Here is a 19,556-nt window from a genome sequence, read left to right on the forward strand (position 1 = left end):
ACTAAACTCTAAATCTAAACTGAAAATGTAAGTTAAATGAAACAGATTTGTCTGTTTCACTGTCTGCAGCCATTTATCTTGTAATCATCTGTAAACGTAGTAAACCCAGCGCAGGCAGCTTTACGTGCAGATTTTTTGCATCCTTTCTCCAAAGGCTTTCTTTCAACCCAGGTGTTTGACTCCAACAGATACTGCATCCTACAGAAAGAGGGAGAGAATGAACAGAAATTGAAATAGTCAGTGTAAAATTGTACTTTTATTAGTATTACTGATGATACTTACTCTCCATATGAGTCGGTTGTAGAGCCATCTTTGCCCATGATGAGATACTGTTTTCCCAGTTCTAGCTGTCCTTTACAGTGACGCCTCTTAGCAAACACTCTAACAGAATTCTCACTCACATGGATATCTTCATCTGGCAAACAGATGATTGTCATTATATTAAGATGGATCGTCCAAGCATGAACAATCAAAGTTCAGTGTTACAGCATCTGCTTTACTTACGGGATCTGAGGACCTCGTTTACTTTCATTTTGTACAGCTCAAAGTTACTCTTCATGGAAACATTGAGGACTTCAACAATGTATGCTGAAATTAAACAAAGTGTCACTATATGAAAGTAAAGGTTTGAGATTTTGATAGTCAAGGTAATATTAGTTTACACCATAACGTCTTGTGTGCAGTACTGACCGTAATCTACTGTAGGGTAGAAGCAAGCATGTTGTAAACGGTGATTCGTTGTGATTCTTTGACCTCTTCCCAGTTGAAATGTATTTTGTATTTTATGACAGGGTCCTAAAGGAAAGATGAATATGATAATTTTAATTTTTTACACAAACCTGAAGGGTAAAGCTACATTTATTAACAGGTGTTTGTCAGTATGGATCTCAGAGTAATAGCCTACTTTCTGCACACTGGCACACATCCTCTGAACACAGTTTGGAGACCACATTGCTTCTTTGGGGGGCAGAGTAGAACACGGTACACTTTCTGTCTGCAAGGAAAGCACAAATAGTTCATAAATGCCTGGTAACTTATCCAAAACGTCCCCTCTATCGTGACAAAATAATTTTAGAAAATTGCAGAAATATGAAATGAAAAGCTTACTTGGTTCATAATAATCATAGAACACAGCTGGAGCAGGCTGTAGAAGGCCAATTGGTACTCTCTGTATAGCATCAAAACTAATGCATTCCTCTGATTCAAAGAGCTAGAGCAAGAAAAGATATCTTTTAGTACTGGATATGTAAAATTTGTCTGTATGTAAAAAGATTTCTGCCTCACCTCATTGAAGTAGAGCAGCACTCTTCCATAGGAGACCTCATAATGGGAAATGTACCGTTCAGGTTCGTCTTTTAGCTACAAAGAGACAAAAATTGACTATATTTCCATTTTAAATTTTCCATTTATCATGTCCTCAATGTGCATTAAAATAGACACATGCTTTCCTCCTGGATAATGTTATGATCATGGGTTCATATTATAGCCCCCAGTTGTAAATATTTCAGCCCTAACTTCTGAGAAATCATGTTTCTTTTTTCAGAGCCGCAAATCATAACAGTAATGATTTCCAAACGCTTTGTCGTTGGAGCTGAGAAGAAAACATGGCACCAGAGTAGAAAATAAATTTAACCCAGAATTCAGATGTGATTTATTGAAGTCAGATGCTGTTAGCACCCAGGTGTGGACTGTGTCACTCTTTATATCACCTGACCATCTGGTGGTCTTTTGTGAGTTTTTTCTCATAAATGCACCACTTTAATCTCATAAAATATCTGAGATTGACTAGTGCTAGCCATAACTATGATCTCTTTGCCCACATGCTAATATTACTAGCGCAAGCCTATGGTATTTTACATCATATAAATTAGCCTAGTGGCTAGTGGAGATCTCCTCTGCTCATATGAAGTCAAAATAAATGACACATAAGACTTAAAATTCTATTTTATGGAGGCTTTTCACAATTTATTGTTCCTTATCTGTGAAACAAAAGTAAATAAAAGCTTCCTTTCCACTAAGGGAAATGTTTTTCAGCTTAGAGAAAAAAACAGACAGGAGGTCTTTGTCGCAGCGATGTGTAGTTACATTTCTGGAGAGGTGCATGTATGGCTACGGTGTAGGTTAGGCTGTAGGTTCGGTGTTGATTTGACGCAGAAGTATAAATCCAGCTTAAGGCGTCATAGGGACAGTTGTAAGTAGCCGAATAGCTGCAGTGTGACTACTGTGACTTGAGTGCAAACAGAGACATTGCCTTATTTAAACTGTAGATTAAAAAATTAGTTTTCTCAACACCGTCATCTTTAAGGGAAAATTTTGACTTTTTCTGAGACTTATTTTAGTGATGCTTGTTGTCTTTCAGGTCGCGAGTTAGATGAGAAGACTGTTAACATTTTCATCTTTGTATGCTAAACATAAGGGCTAACTTAAATTTGTTATTTAAGTTAAGTTGTTTGTTTATTATGTAGGTCCTATCAGGACTATTTCTTGATAAGGAGCGTTAACTTCCGGAAGTCTGTGCTGTTTGCCGGATAACAAGTCACAGTTAACTTTTAAAATTGAACGTACACACTTGTACTTTTGACTTTCTCTCCAACTGTAAGTCACCTCAGATTTTCTATTGAGAAAATGAATGGGACACGACATCAGGCACCCGAAAATAGCTTCACCCACTTTGCACTGAATGATGAAGAGGAGGTAGAGAGAGCTACTAACCCTGTCCAGGTCCTGAGTGACAGCCTCAAATCCACTCAGAAGTGTGATGTCAGCAATGGCCATTCCTGTGAGATTGCTGTCCGGGCTATGACTATAAACAGGAAAACAATGAAAAATACAGGCTGAGAAAGACAATGATCAGGATTTATGATTTTTTCACGCAAAGTTTGTCTCTTTAATACTTATAAAAAGCAAATATGACATGAAACTCATTTTAACTAACCTGACACAGATTGTGTAGGTGAGAGTCTCATCTGACTTTACATCGTTATCAACATCTCTCCTGTTTCGGGTGCGAGCATCAAACCACTCAATTGCTGATCGTGGCACTCGTGCATCCTTCTCCACCACCTCATCGTTGTTATCGTAGTCGTCATAGTACTCATAATTTTCTATGATCTTAGCTTGAGAGACAGAGGTTAATGTATCTTTGTTGCTTTAATCAGCAACACGTGACTGTACCTTGTTATCAGCGACAAAAGCTCACCAGTGTACTTCACTTTCCCCGCCACCGTGACTCTGATGGACACTTGGTCACAATCGTCCTCAGGGTCCAGTAGATAGTAAGCTTTTACAATCTGCCAAAGACATTGGTAATAGTAAATGGACCTGCACTTGTATTGTGCCTTTCTAGTCTTCTGACCACCCATTCACACACTGGTGGCTGAGGCTACCATACAAGGTGCCACCTGCAACTCGGTAACCATTCACTTGCACTTACACACTGATGGAGCAGCCATCAGACACAATATGGGGTTCAGTATTTTGCCCAAAGATACTTCGACATGCGGGCTGGAAGAGCTGGGGATCAAACCACTGTTCTTACGATTAGTGGACGACCCACACTACCTCTGAGCCACAGCTGCCTCAGGTTGGTGACTTACTGTAAATTATGTGATCTTTCAGCATATATACAGACATTAATCAAACTTACTTTCAGCTTGGTATCGCCGTTTCCTGTCAACTGCACATTTATTTTGCTCCCTGAAAATTTCTGGGACAAAAGACACACACACACAAAAGCAAGTCATCTAAGAATGAGGTTGAATATTTATGTGTATTTTAGTGTAATTCTGACAATGCTCTATGATACCTTGAGGTCCGTTTCCACCTTCTCCTTCTTATTTTCCAGTGCAAGCTTTACAATGTCTTTCCTTCCTTGGACTGTGAATTCTACAATCAGATTTGCATCGGGACTGATGGACCTCTTTAGCTCATACTCCGCGAGGGCTTCCAAGGCCATGATTGTATCCTGAGCACAGTAGTAAAACATTAATAACATGTTTATTTTATCTTCTCTGATGGTTAATCTGGACTATATGCACATCGCAAATACCTGTGAGGATTTGAAACCTCCAAAGTAGTTTTCTTGGGTGGTTAACCAGCAGGCTGTTTTGTCTGCCCACTTGGTATGCCCAAGTTCCACTGCAGCGAGGAGGGCATAGGCTGTAGTCTCTACTGTAATGCCATCTGCATGAGCTTGATTCTGTGGGCTGGCATTAGTTGTCCACAGATAACAGCCATTCTTCCCTGATGTAAGAAGTAGACAAAAAGTAGAAATGATGACAATTTTAAACAATGGCATACTGTGATACACTTTTTTGTTTACATCATGACCAAAACAAGTATGGTTGCTCTTAGGGTCAGGCAATATGTGATAACTAATCAATTTAAACAACTGCTTTATGGCAGCATTGGATTTTTATATTGATTTTTACATCAGTGTAATGAAATAACTTTGTTCTCTCAGGCAGTTAATTCACTGTATTTACTAAAAACGGACATTTCTGTCAAGTTATTTTATCCATAATTAGTTTCTCAATTGACTATATGGATAATGAATATGAAACTACATATATTATCCATATCACCCACACCTATTAGCTTTGATTGTACATGCCTTTGGTAGCCAGTGCTTGAAGTTTAGTCCAGGCAGATGAATGATCTGTTCCCTGCGGCAGACAAACTGCCAGACAGTAGGCTGTGATGGCAACAGCATAGGGATGTTGAAGCTCCTCGAGGTGTGAAAGGAGATATGTTGTTGATCTTGAAATGCTTGCTTCCTGGTAGAAAGTAGAAGAAGTCAGTCAGTACACTTTATGCACTAAATCTTTTCAAATTATGCATTGACGACAGTGTATTAAAATACATTGAGTATATAAACAATACACACCTGTAAGGCTAAGTGTCAACAGCCACGCTAGCAGCTCTGTAAGGCTGTACTTAGGCACAGCAGTGCTTTAAATCATATGTTAATCGTAGCACGTTAACATGACTACAATGCTAACATACAGCTGTTTAGCATGTTTACCATTATCACCATCTTATTTTTTAGCTTTTTAGCCTGCTAACATTTGCTAATTAGGCCAAAACACAAAGTACAGCTGAGGCTGAGGGTTCTGTCATTAGCTTTGCAGGTTTTAGTCATAAACCAAATTACGAATAGGTCTATATTAAGATTTTGGTGTGAGATGAAAAGTCAAGAGATCAGCAAAGCTAGGCTGGTAACCATTAATGTCTGTACAGTCACTCTAGTTGATGTTGAGGTATTTCACGGGAAAGGTGAAAGCTTTGACCTACTGATGGTGTTAGGGGAACAGTTCAAAGATCACTAAAGTCATCAGAATTCTTCCTCTGGGCAGCACTAATGTCTGTACAAAACTGCTTGGCAATCCATTCAGTAGTTGACGAGATATTTCAGTCTGGACCAATGTGGTGGACAAACATTGCCATCCCAAAAACAACACTGCTAGTGTGGCCAAAAACAGTTACTCCGGACAGTAAGTCTTTCTATTATCTCACCGCATTATTTCTCAGGTCAGTTTGCAGGAACTGAAGGGACCGTTGCAGTGCAAGAGTTATGAAAGCCGTCATGGATGCATCTTGGTCTTTGCCTTTCTACATTAAACACAGAGACAATATTGCATTCAAATGACTGCTAATGAGTTTGTTGCCACATCCAGTATTATTCAAATATACGTATGTGCATGTTCTAACCAATACATGGTTGAGATTACCAGAACTCCTCTGTGTAGCACTGGATTTGGGTCACTAAATGACCCATCAGTCTTCTGTACAGAGAGCAAGTAACTGACTGATTGCCTGATCTCTTCTTCTGGTACGACCCTAGCCTTCCTGCCCTGCTGTCCAAAAGCCACTGTCTGACGCTGTGCCACCAACGATAGCACTTTCACTACAAGGGCAGTCACCCTGAGGACAAGAGAAAGAAAAAATAAGGAATAAGAATTGATTGAAAAAGTGCATTTATAATTTGAGATACTGGAAATGAGAAAAGTTGATTTCCTCTATTTGATATTGGAAGTAACTACCTTGCATCAAAAATCATTAAGGCAGCATTTATACTCACCAGTTACTAGATGGCACTGAGCCCCATGCTCCATAAGATCCGTCAGATTTCTTGTATGTTAAAATCCTCACATAACCTTTCAAAGAAAGTATTTACTGTGTTAAAAACTAAAATGTCTATAGCCATGTTAGTGACTTGTAGCTGGTGCAATGTTCATAACCAGTGTGTGAAATACCTGGTGAAAAATAGGGGGTCCCACCTACCTAGTGCTCCAGTGTTATGCTGAAGTCTTAAACTGACTCATCATGCATTACACACGATTTCATGGATGCAAGCTAAGATAATCCACTAGGCTATACACGTTTTGCTCACACATCACCAAGGCTAATATTGTTAACAAAAAGGCCAATCACAAAACTACACAACAAGTATGCCCTGCAACAGAATCCATGCAGCACACTATTTTTCTCTAACCCGAAACACACACACACACACACACACACACACACACACACACATGTGCGCACACATGCTCAATCCCGACACATGCACACCTTACAAAGCAGGTCTATCACAAGTCAGTCATTGCAAACATGACTGGATAAAAAATACAAAATGTGTCAACCTTACCTGAAACTAATAATGGACTACAGAGGCCTAACAAGTAACAAACTTTGCTTTCTCTTTGATGTATTTTTCCGACTTCATGTCTACAGAGTTTGTATTTTTAACTGGGTATATAATATGGTTCAGGGGCCCATTCTGTATACTCAGTTCAAAGTTTACTGATCTGGTGGGGATTTGGGGCGATCCGGGATCAGACCACCTTGCGCTACCTGTCTGATCCCAGACCTTCCTGACTCCACCGGATCAGAAAACTTTCTGTTGCTGCTGTTACACAGGTGAGACCCTGCTGCTGGCCACCAGCTATGGCACCCCAGAGTCTCTCTGGCACTATAAGACCACTTCGTCAGGATGAGAGCAGGCGACAGAATTAGCTAACTAGTTGTCCCTGCTGGCACTAACTAGCTAATTCTTACACTGTTGTTTTGGTGTGAATATGTTCTTTTTTGCAAGACATTATGCAATTAACTGCTTTATATGCTCCTACCTTGCTCAATTTTATCAAGAGCATCATCTCTGCTTCCAGCAGGCAGGTTAAACCATTGCTCACTCAGGTCAAGGTAGCGAACGGCTGATGCTGTAGGGGCTAGTCTTGTCATTGTCTGTTCTAAACATCCTGTAGGCAGTACGATCAGGTCAGCAACCTTCTTAGGGGAAAGAAGGTTCTTCGCATGTGAACTGCCAAATCCATCCCCTGTAAGATGAAAACACTGAAAGGGTAAGACACTGTTATTTACAAAGGTATGTGAATTGTATGTCTTTGTGTAACAGCACATACCTTCCACTGAAATGAAAATATTGGAGCTGGAGTCGGGGACTATGTCATCTGGTAAATTTCCGCTAATATTGAAATCCATCGAGCTCCTCCCTATCAAGATAGAAGTAAACTGATTCAAGCACATATTAATGTAAATTATATTGAAGAATCAAAATAATGACTGCCAAGCAAATGTCATGAAGATATACTGAAACAACTCACCATCTAATTTAATCACTCTGGTTTCTTCTTCTCTCTTTTCTAGTCCCTCTGCCTACAACAAAATAGAGAGCTGATTACTCGTCGTCGCTAATTGCTAGTCGATAACTAATCACAAGTTGAATTAAGTTAACAATACTAGTACACAAATATGCTTATTAGTTAAAATTTTAATGCATACTTATTACCATAAAAACATTAAGTATAGACATAGACAATGTCTAATGCATAGATTATTATTACTGTATTACAGCTTATAGCACTTTTATCCATTTGTATTAACTGACTGAACATTAGTATATCAGTATATAGCTTAAAGATTATTTAAAAAAAAAAAACAAAAAAAACAACAGCTGACAATGTTATCAAATCTTATTGTTTAAGATTGTTTAAGAGGGTCAACAAAGGCAAGTCATTTTTGCTAAGCTTGAGATCCAAAATGACTACTCTGATGTCACGTTTCCATATTTCTTTTGTCAAGTAGGTCGCTATTATGGAATTATTGTTTTGCAAAGAGATTAAAAAATAATGTCTTAGTCACTCACCAACACATTCAAAGTCTTCTCAACTCCATCGATTCCCACCTCATTCTCTATATCATAGAGACGTATTTTGATGGGTATTGAGCCAGTTACCATGGGGACGGCACTGAAGGAAACAAACTGGGACGATTCTGGCTCCACAGTAATGTTAACAAAAGCTGTAGTGGTGGCTGAGCTGGGGGAGCAAAGTCCTTCAGTTTGCTCCATGTGAACTGCCACCTATAAAAGTGCAGGTGTCTACACATTAAATACCATCAAGGACTACATTTCAATTTGTACCACTTAACGTCAGCATTAGGTTATATCTACCTGTAGTGTTTCGTAGCCATAGTTGTAGATAACAGGTGAAATGGATAGTTGCTCGTATTTCTTCACTGAGTAAGGCAGTCTCAGAGACACAAATACACTCTTAAATGCTCTGACCTCAGAGGGCTTAACTACACAGAGACCTGAAAGAATCATAAAGAAAGTAAATTGTGAGAAGCTCTTCAGTCAAATATCCAAGATGTATTTGTGATTGTGGGAATCTGTTACCAGTGGTTGGAGACAAAGTGACGACCTGAATCTCCCATGTGGTGATAGAATCAGGTAGAGTCAAAGAATACCTAAGGGGTTTAAATTAAGATAAAATGAAGAATGTTGTTTTACTAAGATGCATCTGACAAATGCTTTGTCAAAAAATTATTTATGCCAGAGGTGTCAAACTCATTTTAGTTCATGGGCCACATACAGCCCAATTTGATCTGAGATGGGCCGGACCAATAAAACCATCGCACAATGACTAAGTGCCATCAGCTTCAATATTTTCCCCTTTTTTGTGTTAAGAATTAGAAGTACATCCTGTAGGCATTCACCTGTTTACAAAACAGATAAACAGCCTGAGATACTTTAAGAAAAATAAGTGCAGTTACAACAGTATGTCTCAGTTTTCCCACATTCAGTCAGTCTACTTCTCACAGTCTTTACATGTGCATTCATACATACATTTCCTGATACAGATTCTTTTGAGCTGAAGCTGCTGATTGACACTATTTTGCACAATGTTCAATATCTCTAAGCCTAGTCTCAGTAAGTATTCATTGGTACATCAGAAAACTGTACTCTGGTCAAGGTGGAAAAGCCTCTGAAGCAGAATTTTACATTAAATAGGCAACGCATTGTTTAAGTTGCTCCTGAAACCTGGCACCTCTTGTCAAGTCATCTATTTGATTTGCATTTCCATTACAACAGGGCAACCTTCTTGAAGATGTGTCTTAAAGTGATGATGGCTTGTCTTGAGTAATGACGTTTAAAAGCAGAGTGTTGATCCATGGCTTAAATCCCCTGTTACTTTTGTTGCATGTGTTTTTTCCCATGGCAGGGCAGGTAAAAGAAGTTTACCTGTTGGAGGTGAGCTGTTTGCAGAGATGCAGTAAGAGCCTGTTAGCTGTTCCGCTAATTCAGATAACACATTTCATTTCCTATAGATTCTTCACAATAAAAGTCCCACGTTATGTATAAACTTTTATTGTGAAGCACAAAAATAAGGAAATGTTGAATTTTCGATAAGCAGCTTCACACAACTTATAATATGGCAGATAGTGAACATGAAACAGTAAGATAAAGAGGGGTTGTCGGGGGTTAGCTGCGGTCGCGAAATGTCACCACTACCTGCTTGAGGGTTGTAGGCCTGGCTTTTGGACCTACTCTAGAGAAGTTCCGTCTCTGGCGCGGCTTGGCGTAGCACAGCGTGTCTAATCTGACAATGGAAACACAAATTGGCGCGGTGTGGCTTTACTCGGGGCAGCCAAGAGTGACAATGGAAAAAGAGTAATGGTGGGACAAATTCAACCCTTTGGTGGGCCAGTTCTGGCTCACTGGACTTATGTTTGACACCTCTGATTTATACTGTGGATTTAAGGTAACAAATTTACATTACACTAAACATTAAAAAACGCTGCAATTCTCACAATCAATAAAAGCCACAAACAGTAGCAACTCTAAAGGCTATCAACAAAACTGGGGGGTAGCAAAGGCTGTAATGGCTGTAACTAGAAACTGTATTTGTTTGGAACTGTGTGTCCAGCTCTTACCTTCTTTTGTCATTTACATCAAATTCTCTGAATTCAAAGCTTGGAGGGAAAAAACGTCGAATGTACTGAGCAGCAGTGTCCATGAAGAACTCTTCAATGTCAGCTGTGCTTGCAGCTAAAAATGAAAGAATAAAAGGTTTGTGATTACACTCTGTTAATCTTGCCACAGTTATTTATTAAATGCTGTCTAAGTAGGCATTATAAGTATTTAATGTTCACATGACAATTTCATCTTACTCCTGCCAAGTCCGTTCTGGGCGTCCTCTTGTATCTTTTTTTGTCTCAGACGCTCTCCCTCAAGGCAGCATTTTAAAAAGACATTTGCACAGTGAGGATTTGCTTCCACCAGAGAGACTCTCTTTGCTCTATCCTGACATGTCCGTATCATAGGGATGAGAGAAAACCCGCGAACACAACAGTCCTGCAGCTTTTCATCTGAAAAGTTTGATTCTGAAAGTGACAGTAAAAGAAAAAGAAAAGGCACGTGTTTATAGTATATTTTTACCAGAAGTATCTTACATTATCTCAGAGTTAAAATGCCAGAATGTTGTCTTACTTAAGGTCAGCATCTCCTGTTGAAGGTCTACAGCGCGCCTTTGTCGTACAGATTGTGAATTACAGGCAAGATCTGGAAAAGTAGTATAACGACATTAAAGCTCAGCAAGAGATATGTAAGTGGATAAATACTTGAGTTAGGATGGTTGCTGGCTCTATGAAAACTTACTAAGTTTTGAATAAAACAGCCATTACCTACATGGCTCAATACCATATCAATACTCATACTTCAATAGCCTGTGTCCCATTTTCTGAAACTTGGGATACGTTAAAGTATGTTTGTGTTAATTTAATGTATTATAAACTTGAAACAATCTTTATTGCATCGAGACAGGTAATAATACTGTTTAACACAATGTAAACAGGGAGAATAATCTGTTTGTCCTGTTGTCGTTTAACATTTTAAAGGATTTAAATTAAGTAAATTGTGTTTTTTTCTCACCCTTTTTCCATGCTGATTGTGAATGAGATACAAAAGACAGGCCAGCGTCTTTTAGTACAGATTCAGAGTCAGCTCCACCACCATATGAGCAACCAAGGTCATACGACCGCATGGTGGAAAACACCTGAAAAGTGAAACAAGAGCTTGGATTTAACATATGATAATATATGGCTTGAATTAAATATTCTCAGTGAGACAGTAAGTGTGAAAGTGTTACCTGTTTGGCTGTGAGTTTATTATCGGCATTGAGAGCGTAGATGGCTTTATCCACAGCCAGTAAAGCCACTCTGGCTCTCTGACCATGTAAGTCAAAGTCTAGCTCGGACCGTCTTCCAGGTTCAAATGGTCCTCTTGATTCTACCTGAATTTAAGTTACAATATTACAATTAATATTATCAGTGTCATTGTCAAAGGTCAGGTTTAAAGGAACAGTGTGAAGACTTAGTGGCATCTAGTGGTGTAGACTGCAAACTGCAACCAGCTAAAACTTCTCCCATGTGGCAAGCGTAAAGTTATGGTAAAGATTCCTTCAGTGTTCATTGTTCAGAAGTTTTTTGTTTTTATTACTGAGCACCAAATTATCCACAGAGATCTGCTCCTCTGCAAAATGAATGGACCAGGGGCCTCATTTATAAAACTGTGCAGAGAATCTACACTAAATGTTTGCGCACATTCAAACTGGAAATAGCGGCCGAGGACTGTGCGACCGTAAACGTCGCTGCATTGTACAAATACATGTGTTTTTTGCACTAAGCACCACTATATTGGTGTCGGGTATAAGCCAGCAGTATGTTTATTGGGTTAATTTAGCAGCCTGTAATGATTTGGTACCGCGAACGATAACGCGAATGCTAATGGTAGTTTGCTAACTAGCTAATTTGCGGTTGTCATTTCCGGTGAGTGCACAACGGCCGTGTTTGGTTTGAGACAACACTACCCTGTCGAAATTCGTGCACTACGCCAAAGAGTATAGTACACATAGTATATTACATAGAAGTGTACTAACGGAAGTATGTGATTTGAGACACACCATAAGTTTGCCAATGCAAAGTAGCAAAAGCGCAAATGCCCCTATGGCCAGTGTTTGGTTTGTCCATTCGAGGCTACTGTAGAATTACTGCGTTGCAGCATAGCAGACTTGGTGGACAAGGACCCGCTCCCTATGTAGATAAGACGGCTCATTCGGAGATAACGAAAACATGGCAATCCTTATTTCCAGGTGATCATACGTTGAAGAAAACATACTTTTTTTTTTTTTTTTTTTTCATTTATGCCAATGAACCCCTCTCTAAATCCTACGCACTGGATCTTTAATTAAATGAATAAATTCAAACAGTACATCTAAAAATATAGATGTACTGCACTGCACTCCTGTCTGTTCTGTTTACTCACCTTGACCTTTATCTCACATTCATCCCTGACATCTATCCACACCGAGTCAGCAATGATGTCACCACGCTGGTTGTAGTAGTAGCCAATCAGACGGAAGGATGGCACCATATCAGGTGTTATCTGCAGGTTGTGTTTAACTGCAGTACCTAGTCCAAGAGAGCCCTTTTGTATTATGATCCCACGGCTTAAGACCTACAACACAGTCAATATGAAAATGTTAAGATATAAAATCTGTTGCTTTTTGTCAAAACAAACCATGTTGTATTAACTTAGATGTGCCTTACCATGTAATATATATAACCCCGTCCTGGGCCATTGATGGTGTTGTAATTCACAGTCAGTGACTCGCCCACAGAAAACAACTTGTTGGTAAAGCTCAGGTAAAGGTAGCTGCCACTTGGAGATGAAGCACGTTGAATTACTTTCCTCTGCGTAAGGCCATCTGCTGACACCTAATGAAGTCAGGGTGTAAACAGTTAAACTGAACTAAAGAAACACCAAGTGATTTATCAATTTGATAACATCTTTAGAAATACTAACTTCAACAATAATCTGAGCCACGTTCTGAATATTAAACACAGGGAACACCGCCCCCTCCTGGTCAGTGGTGCCTTGCCAAGAATCCACTGAAGATTGTTTTATATCAATGTTTACTGGCACACCAGCTGCTGGGGAGCCATCTGGCAGACGCATGACCACCTATAATAACAAACCAAATCTTTCACACACAAAATCATCAGTCATGTATATACCTGTGTACCTGTTTGTTCTTTAAATGCATACCACCACATCTAGCGGATATCCAGGAAGGAAATATGAGCGAGTTCGAGAGAGATCCATTGTGTATTTGTGGGAAATAATAGGAAGGTAAACTTCTGCCTCTTGCATTTCACCGCCTGGGCAAAAAATGCAAAAATGAGATGCAATAAGAAATCACTATAACGTTCCTAATACCTTCCTCTTTGTACTAGTAGCAATAACAGAATTATAATAGAATTATTGTTGTTGTTAACATATCATTGTTTTCATAATATCAAACATAGATAAATAAATAAATAAATAAATAAATATATTTTTAGTGACAAAAGGACACTTTTTGGGAACTTTCTGATCTGCTATAGTGATACTAACAATTTCCTCCAGCAATTTCATGGCATATGAAATAGGCATATGTTCTACAAAATAATGGATTGTGGTAATTTTTTTTACTTGATAATTCTATTTAAAATATTTCAATGTATTTATTATATTAAGACCCCTTAAGTTTACAAGAGGTCCTGTACAATGTGAGTCAAACTGCTGTATTTCAACCATAGACTGTATAATAAAGATGACATGACAGCGCCCTAACAGTGAAGCCAAAACATCTCGATTACCCCATGGTGGCTGGCTGCCGGATTTATACTTCTGGATCAAATCGACGCGGTACCTACGATATAGGCTCTGCGTCGACATAGAGCTTACGCCATACCCTACGCCGTAGCCTGACATGCACCTCCCCAGAAATGTAACTACACATTGCGGCGATGCAGACCTCCTGTCTATTGTTGTAAGCTGAAACCATTCCCTCAGTGGAAATGAAGCTTTTATTTACTTTAATTTCACAGATAAGAAACAGTAAATACTGAAGACATTAAAGCCTCCACAAAATAGCATTTTAAGTCTTGTGTGTGATTTATCCTTCAGGATTTATACTTTGGGATTTGGCTGGCTTCATATGAGCAGAGGAAATCAGCGCTCATTGCTAGGCTAATCTATACAATGTAAATTGCCATAGGCTTGTGTTAATAACGTTAGCATGTTCCATTTGTTTGGGAAAACGTGTTTAAGACAGTTGTTTTGTCAGTGAACCTTGTGAGTTGTAACAGAGCTGAATTTTGTAATGTTACCTTTGTTAAATGTTGCTGTTGTCCCTGGTTTCATATGAGTAGAGAAAAAAGTCTGCTAGCCATTAGGCTAATGTATACAATGTAAAATGCCATAGGTTTATGCTAAAAACATTAGCATTTTGTATTTGTGGGAAGAATGTGTCTAGCAAAAGACAAGTGCTTTGTCTGTGAATGCTGCAAGTTATAGTGAAGCTGATTTGTGTAGTTGCGTTTGAAATTGTCTCTATTGAGTCATGTGTAATGTGTTTTTTTTCCGGTGTGTTTTGGATCAACTAAACTTTACAGCACTTCACAGAAACCCAGCCACTGACTAGTGTTTTGGAGGTGTAACTGCAGAGTGACACAGACACACCACTGCACAAGTAGAAATGTTCACAACGGTGTAGACTGCGGCGCAGGGTCTTCCGCACAAGTATAAATCCACCTGGCGCCCCCTCCATGTTAGCCAATGGGACCTGGGCCAAACTAAAAGATGATGTGCATGCCAAATATTTTTTTCCCAAATATTTTCTGTCATTTAAGGGAAGTACTTGTGACACTGACATACGTTTTTGTTTTTATGTAAAGTTTGTTTTTTTGAGTGACAGCTGTGTTCGTTGGTGTGCTACCAATCAACGGAATTACTTGCAATTGGCTGGATGGGTGTATGGGCTGAAACTTGAAACAGTGGCGATTGCTATTGTGCAGACTCTGGTTTCAAATGATGTCACCAGTTCAAGAGGGCAGCATTCATATGCAGGATATTTTGGTTGCTTTTTTTTTTTTTTTTACAGTCTAAAGAAGTTGATACGTGTTGTCCGTCTTTATACAGTCACTAACTTTAACATTTTGCTCATAAAATACCATTTCCCATCATCCAGAATCATTGCAGTCCCCTGGAGGTGTGTAATGGGAAACGGAAACATGTACGTGTTAACATAACATTTTCCTCACATGCTGCTGTACACATATATTACACTCTAAAATATATTCCCTCTTTACATCTTAGTGGTTGCTGACTTAAACATTATGTAATGAAAGAGTGTCCTTTACTTTGTATGTTGATGACGAAGACTCCCAAATAAAGTTGTGCTCCACTTTCCATTAATTGGAGGAGGGTTTTGTTCTGCTGCGCATGTAAGTCTGCTATCTGGAGAGAAGCTGAAGCACTTCCATCCTGGACCTGCAAGAAATGGCTTAAATTGTTGATATGCAAGTACTGTCACACCTAAGAGATGCAATATGTTGCTAGATTATCTGATATCAGATCTTAAAATGAGCTGCATTGTAAATATTAGATAGATATCCCTTTGCTCACCGAACCAGTCAACTCCAGTCCCCTGATAATGACAGGCTTTGTTTTTTGACCAGGTTTTGCGCCTTTTTTTATCACTCCAAACTGGCAGTGGTAAGCACCTTTTACTTTCTCACCATGTGAATACCTAGAAAAAAATAATTGAAAAATGATGACTGTTGTGGAGACAAAAAGAGAGTCTAAAATTATAGTGGTGGTGTTTAAGACAAGCAGCCTAAAGATTATAATATTAGCACAGTATCGTATTGTAAAATAGCATTTGAAAAAGGTATTAGGTCTACACATGCTGTACAGAGCTTTTTAGACACTTTTAGCTTATTTTGGGGTTTATTGATGAGCAAGTTGTCGAGCGTTAGCAGTTAATGTTAGCTTAAGTTAAAGGAAAGTCCTCTCAGGAGTTGGTGGACAAATGTGAACTGTTAAAAGTGCAAAGAGACCACGGTATAATGGACTCACTCACTCAGGTGGCCGAAAACATAACTCTGGATGTGCAAGTAGCTAATGATGGAAAGTTAATGCTAATGATTAGGTAAGTTATTGCTAGTTAACTGTTAGCTGTTACCGTTGTGTTTTTGTAAAATGTTGTGGTTTGAAATGTTGTGTTTTGTGAAATGATGTTTTGTGACATGTCGTGTTTTGTGAAATGTGTTTTCTGAAATGTCCATGTTTTGTGAAATGTTGTGTGTTGTGATGTGTTTTCTGAAATAATGTTTTGTTAAATGTTGTTTATTGTGAAATGTGTTTTGTGAAATGATGTTTTGTGAAATGCCATGTTTTGTTAAATGTCTTTTCTGAAAAGTTATCTATTCTGCAATGTTATGTTTTGTTAAATCTGTTTTGTGATGTTTTTTTCTGAAATATGTTTTGTCAAATGCCTTTTTGTGAAATGTGTTTTGTCAAATGTCTTTTCTGAAATGTTGTCGTCTGAAATGTCATGTTTTGTGAAATGTGTTTTCCAAAATGTTGTGTTTTGTGAGATGTGTTTTGTGAAATTATGTTTTTTTGTCAAATGTTGTTTTTTCTGAAATGTTGTGTCTTGTGAAATGTTTTTATTTAATGAAATGTTTTTATCTGAAATGTTATGTTTTATGAAACATTTTTTCTGAATTGTTTTTTTTTAAATGTCATGTTTTATGACTTTTTTTTCTGAAATTTTATGTTTTGTGAAATGTTTCATGAAATGTTGTGTCTTGTGAAATGTGTGTGTGTGTGTGTGTGTGTGTGTAGGCATTTATAGTGAGTAGGAAAATTTGGCAGTAAATTGAGTGTAATGGGAAATTAATCAGCACTTACCTTGCTGAGATGCTGAAGTCAAACTGTTTAGCATTCAGCAAAATGTAGCGCTGTTCCATTGCAATGTTCACCTCAAAACTTGGTAAAACTAGGGAGTGTAACAATAAAAATGTTTTTGAGAGGGACAAGGTATTATCTGTTAATTCAAAACAAAGTGAAATACATCAAATGAGCTTACCAAATTTTTGGACTCTGAACTCTCTGGAAACGGCATTTGCTTCATCCTCTTGATAGTGTGCTGTAATCTTCCATGTGCCCATTCTTTGTAAACAAAACATACATGTGTCATAATGGTATGCCAAACTTGCTTGTGCTGTTTTGTTAGACCCACTTTGTTGTTAACCTGTTTTAACGTACTTAGAGACATCAGGTATGGGGAATGTGTCTTGGAGAATTCCTCCCTTTGCAGTCCTAAGGGACTTCATTACTCTGTTTCCAGCAGCATTCTGTCAGAAAATATTAAAAGCATAAATTGTTAAATGAAGTTAAACCATATAAATAATTTATTCAGATATTTCAAAATCCTCTTTATTCCTAGAGAAAAAGCATCTTCTTACAAATACTGATATCTGGAACACTTCCTCGTGTGGCCTGAATGAGTGGTCAAGAGTGAATATCCTGTATCTCACTAGAAGAGAGATAAAGTAACTTTAAAAACAATCACTGGTAGTTATTTGTTGAGTGGAGAATGTTTGCACATTTGTTTACATTTCTGCACATTTATTGACTTTCCTTTTACCTTTATGTGTCGGGCTGTAGATTGGCTGGTCAGTCTGAATAAAGATGTAGCCCCTGTGTTTTGACACCAGGACACGTGTCATCCTCCTGACACTGAGGGAGGGAATCTCTGCCACCAGCATAAGGTAGGGGCGATCTTTACTTGGAGGCAGTGTTGAGTAAATTTCCCTGTCTATCTGTTAAGATTAAAACACAAATTAGATGCTTAGGTTAATGACATCTCATTCCTGTCTGTGATGAGTGATGAAATGTCTCATACCATGAGCTCAACTGTTTTGACCTCTCCTTCCGCAGTACATTGAGTTGTTTTCTTCTTGGACACTATAGTATTACCAATCTCACGCTCCAAGTGTAAAGTAACAGGTTTGTTGAGATAAGTCTTTCCCATCTGGACAAACACCTTCTCGTTAACACCCACATGAAACACTCCAGGGGCCGAGATGAAGAATCTGAGCACAAAAGTGAAAAGTAGCTCTTACTTTATTCTTCATTACTATATTTTGCATTCGTTGACATGTATGCCTATAAACATCTGCAATCCTGCATATTTCATCTTATCTACATCATGACAAAAATGACATAATAATCAATTAACATTAATTATCATGAAACCATGCATAGATTATTTAAAATGTAATGATATCTAAAATTTTCAGAGACAGGAAGCATGTTTAACCATCTTCATTAAACACACAAAGGTTGGCATTACATTACATTTTTACATAATGTAGATTCATGCAGCTAGTTCTACATTTACCTGTTGTCCGTCGAAGGAAGGGATCCCACAGTTGAGATCAGGAGCAGTATCGAAAAGATGTAGCACTCCATTGTGCAGCTCCTATTTCTTTGCCTGCTCTGACACCAGCTTCTGATTAACTGGGGTTTTGTTATTCATCCACCCCTGTATTTCTCAATAGTTGGATCTCTCAATGCCCCCCCTCTTTCTGTTTTTCTGAAATCACTCTGAGGAGAGATGGCTCATGTCGCATTGTCTAACTGACAATACATAAACTGGGAAAATCAGCGTTCTGTTAAATATAACATGTATACTGATGTGTGACATACTCTTTGGTTCATTAGTATGAAAATTTCAACATACATGAGAGTACATGATCTAAACAGATTAATATGAAACATGATCACAACAATTATAGGATATATATATGTATATTCAGATCATAGTGAACTGTCAGCATTCATTTCAGGCTACAGCATGTTTGATTTTATAAAAGTCAGTTTTATATCACTGCTGCCTGGCGTGTTTGTTTCTGTTTCACAATGTGTAACTATTCCCTCATTGGTCACTGCGAGTCAGACAGATTTCCCCTAAATCACGTGATTTACAAGAAATCAAGTTTGGACTGTTTGGGTATGGGGTGGTGTGGGCACTGTTTATTTTGTACTGCTTATTTAACACGTAGATGTCCTGTGCAGTTTCCCTTGTAAATTTATAATCTTTTCAATGTGCGTATTCATCAGTGGTCTGATCTGTCCTCAGGGGAATTTAAAAAGCTGCCAAAATGTGTTCTGTCTGATCTTATAAAGTGGAGCAGACTTTAGATTTATGACACAGACACAGAGTATTAACAGAATGTAGATAATAGTAAAAAATATATTCAGAGACAAGGTTAGAAATTTTATTTTTTTGTGCATGAACAGTTTGGTATAAGATGCAACAAACATAATGACAATTCAACAATCCAGCAATTCAAGATTACAT

At 38.3% G+C, this 19,556-nt stretch overlaps 1 protein-coding gene across 1 annotated transcript; it reads right to left on the reverse strand.

Moving 5' to 3' along the window:
• Positions 1-496: 496 nt before the first annotated feature.
• Positions 497-18,744, reverse strand: c4b (complement 4B (Chido blood group)). The gene is made up of 39 exons (XM_050047904.1): positions 18,594-18,744; positions 18,096-18,285; positions 17,838-18,012; positions 17,656-17,726; positions 17,456-17,544; positions 17,277-17,359; positions 17,099-17,186; positions 15,809-15,932; positions 15,544-15,673; positions 13,406-13,518; positions 13,163-13,321; positions 12,907-13,074; positions 12,623-12,814; positions 11,448-11,591; positions 11,231-11,354; positions 10,790-10,861; positions 10,471-10,683; positions 10,234-10,348; positions 8,696-8,766; positions 8,471-8,610; positions 8,165-8,380; positions 7,623-7,674; positions 7,422-7,511; positions 7,131-7,337; positions 6,080-6,155; positions 5,730-5,922; positions 5,515-5,610; positions 4,613-4,775; positions 4,049-4,242; positions 3,806-3,964; positions 3,647-3,706; positions 3,200-3,290; positions 2,936-3,116; positions 2,713-2,803; positions 1,285-1,359; positions 1,108-1,210; positions 905-994; positions 691-795; positions 497-588 (listed from the first exon to the last, which is right to left on the reverse strand). The coding sequence occupies exons 1-39, from the start codon at positions 18,662-18,664 to the stop codon at positions 497-499; spliced, it is 4,866 nt and encodes a 1,621-aa protein (XP_049903861.1). The 5' UTR covers positions 18,665-18,744.
• Positions 18,745-19,556: the final 812 nt, after the last annotated feature.

Source organism: Epinephelus moara, chromosome 6, assembly GCF_006386435.1.
Source record: "Epinephelus moara isolate mb chromosome 6, YSFRI_EMoa_1.0, whole genome shotgun sequence".
NCBI lineage: Eukaryota > Metazoa > Chordata > Actinopteri > Perciformes > Serranidae > Epinephelus > Epinephelus moara.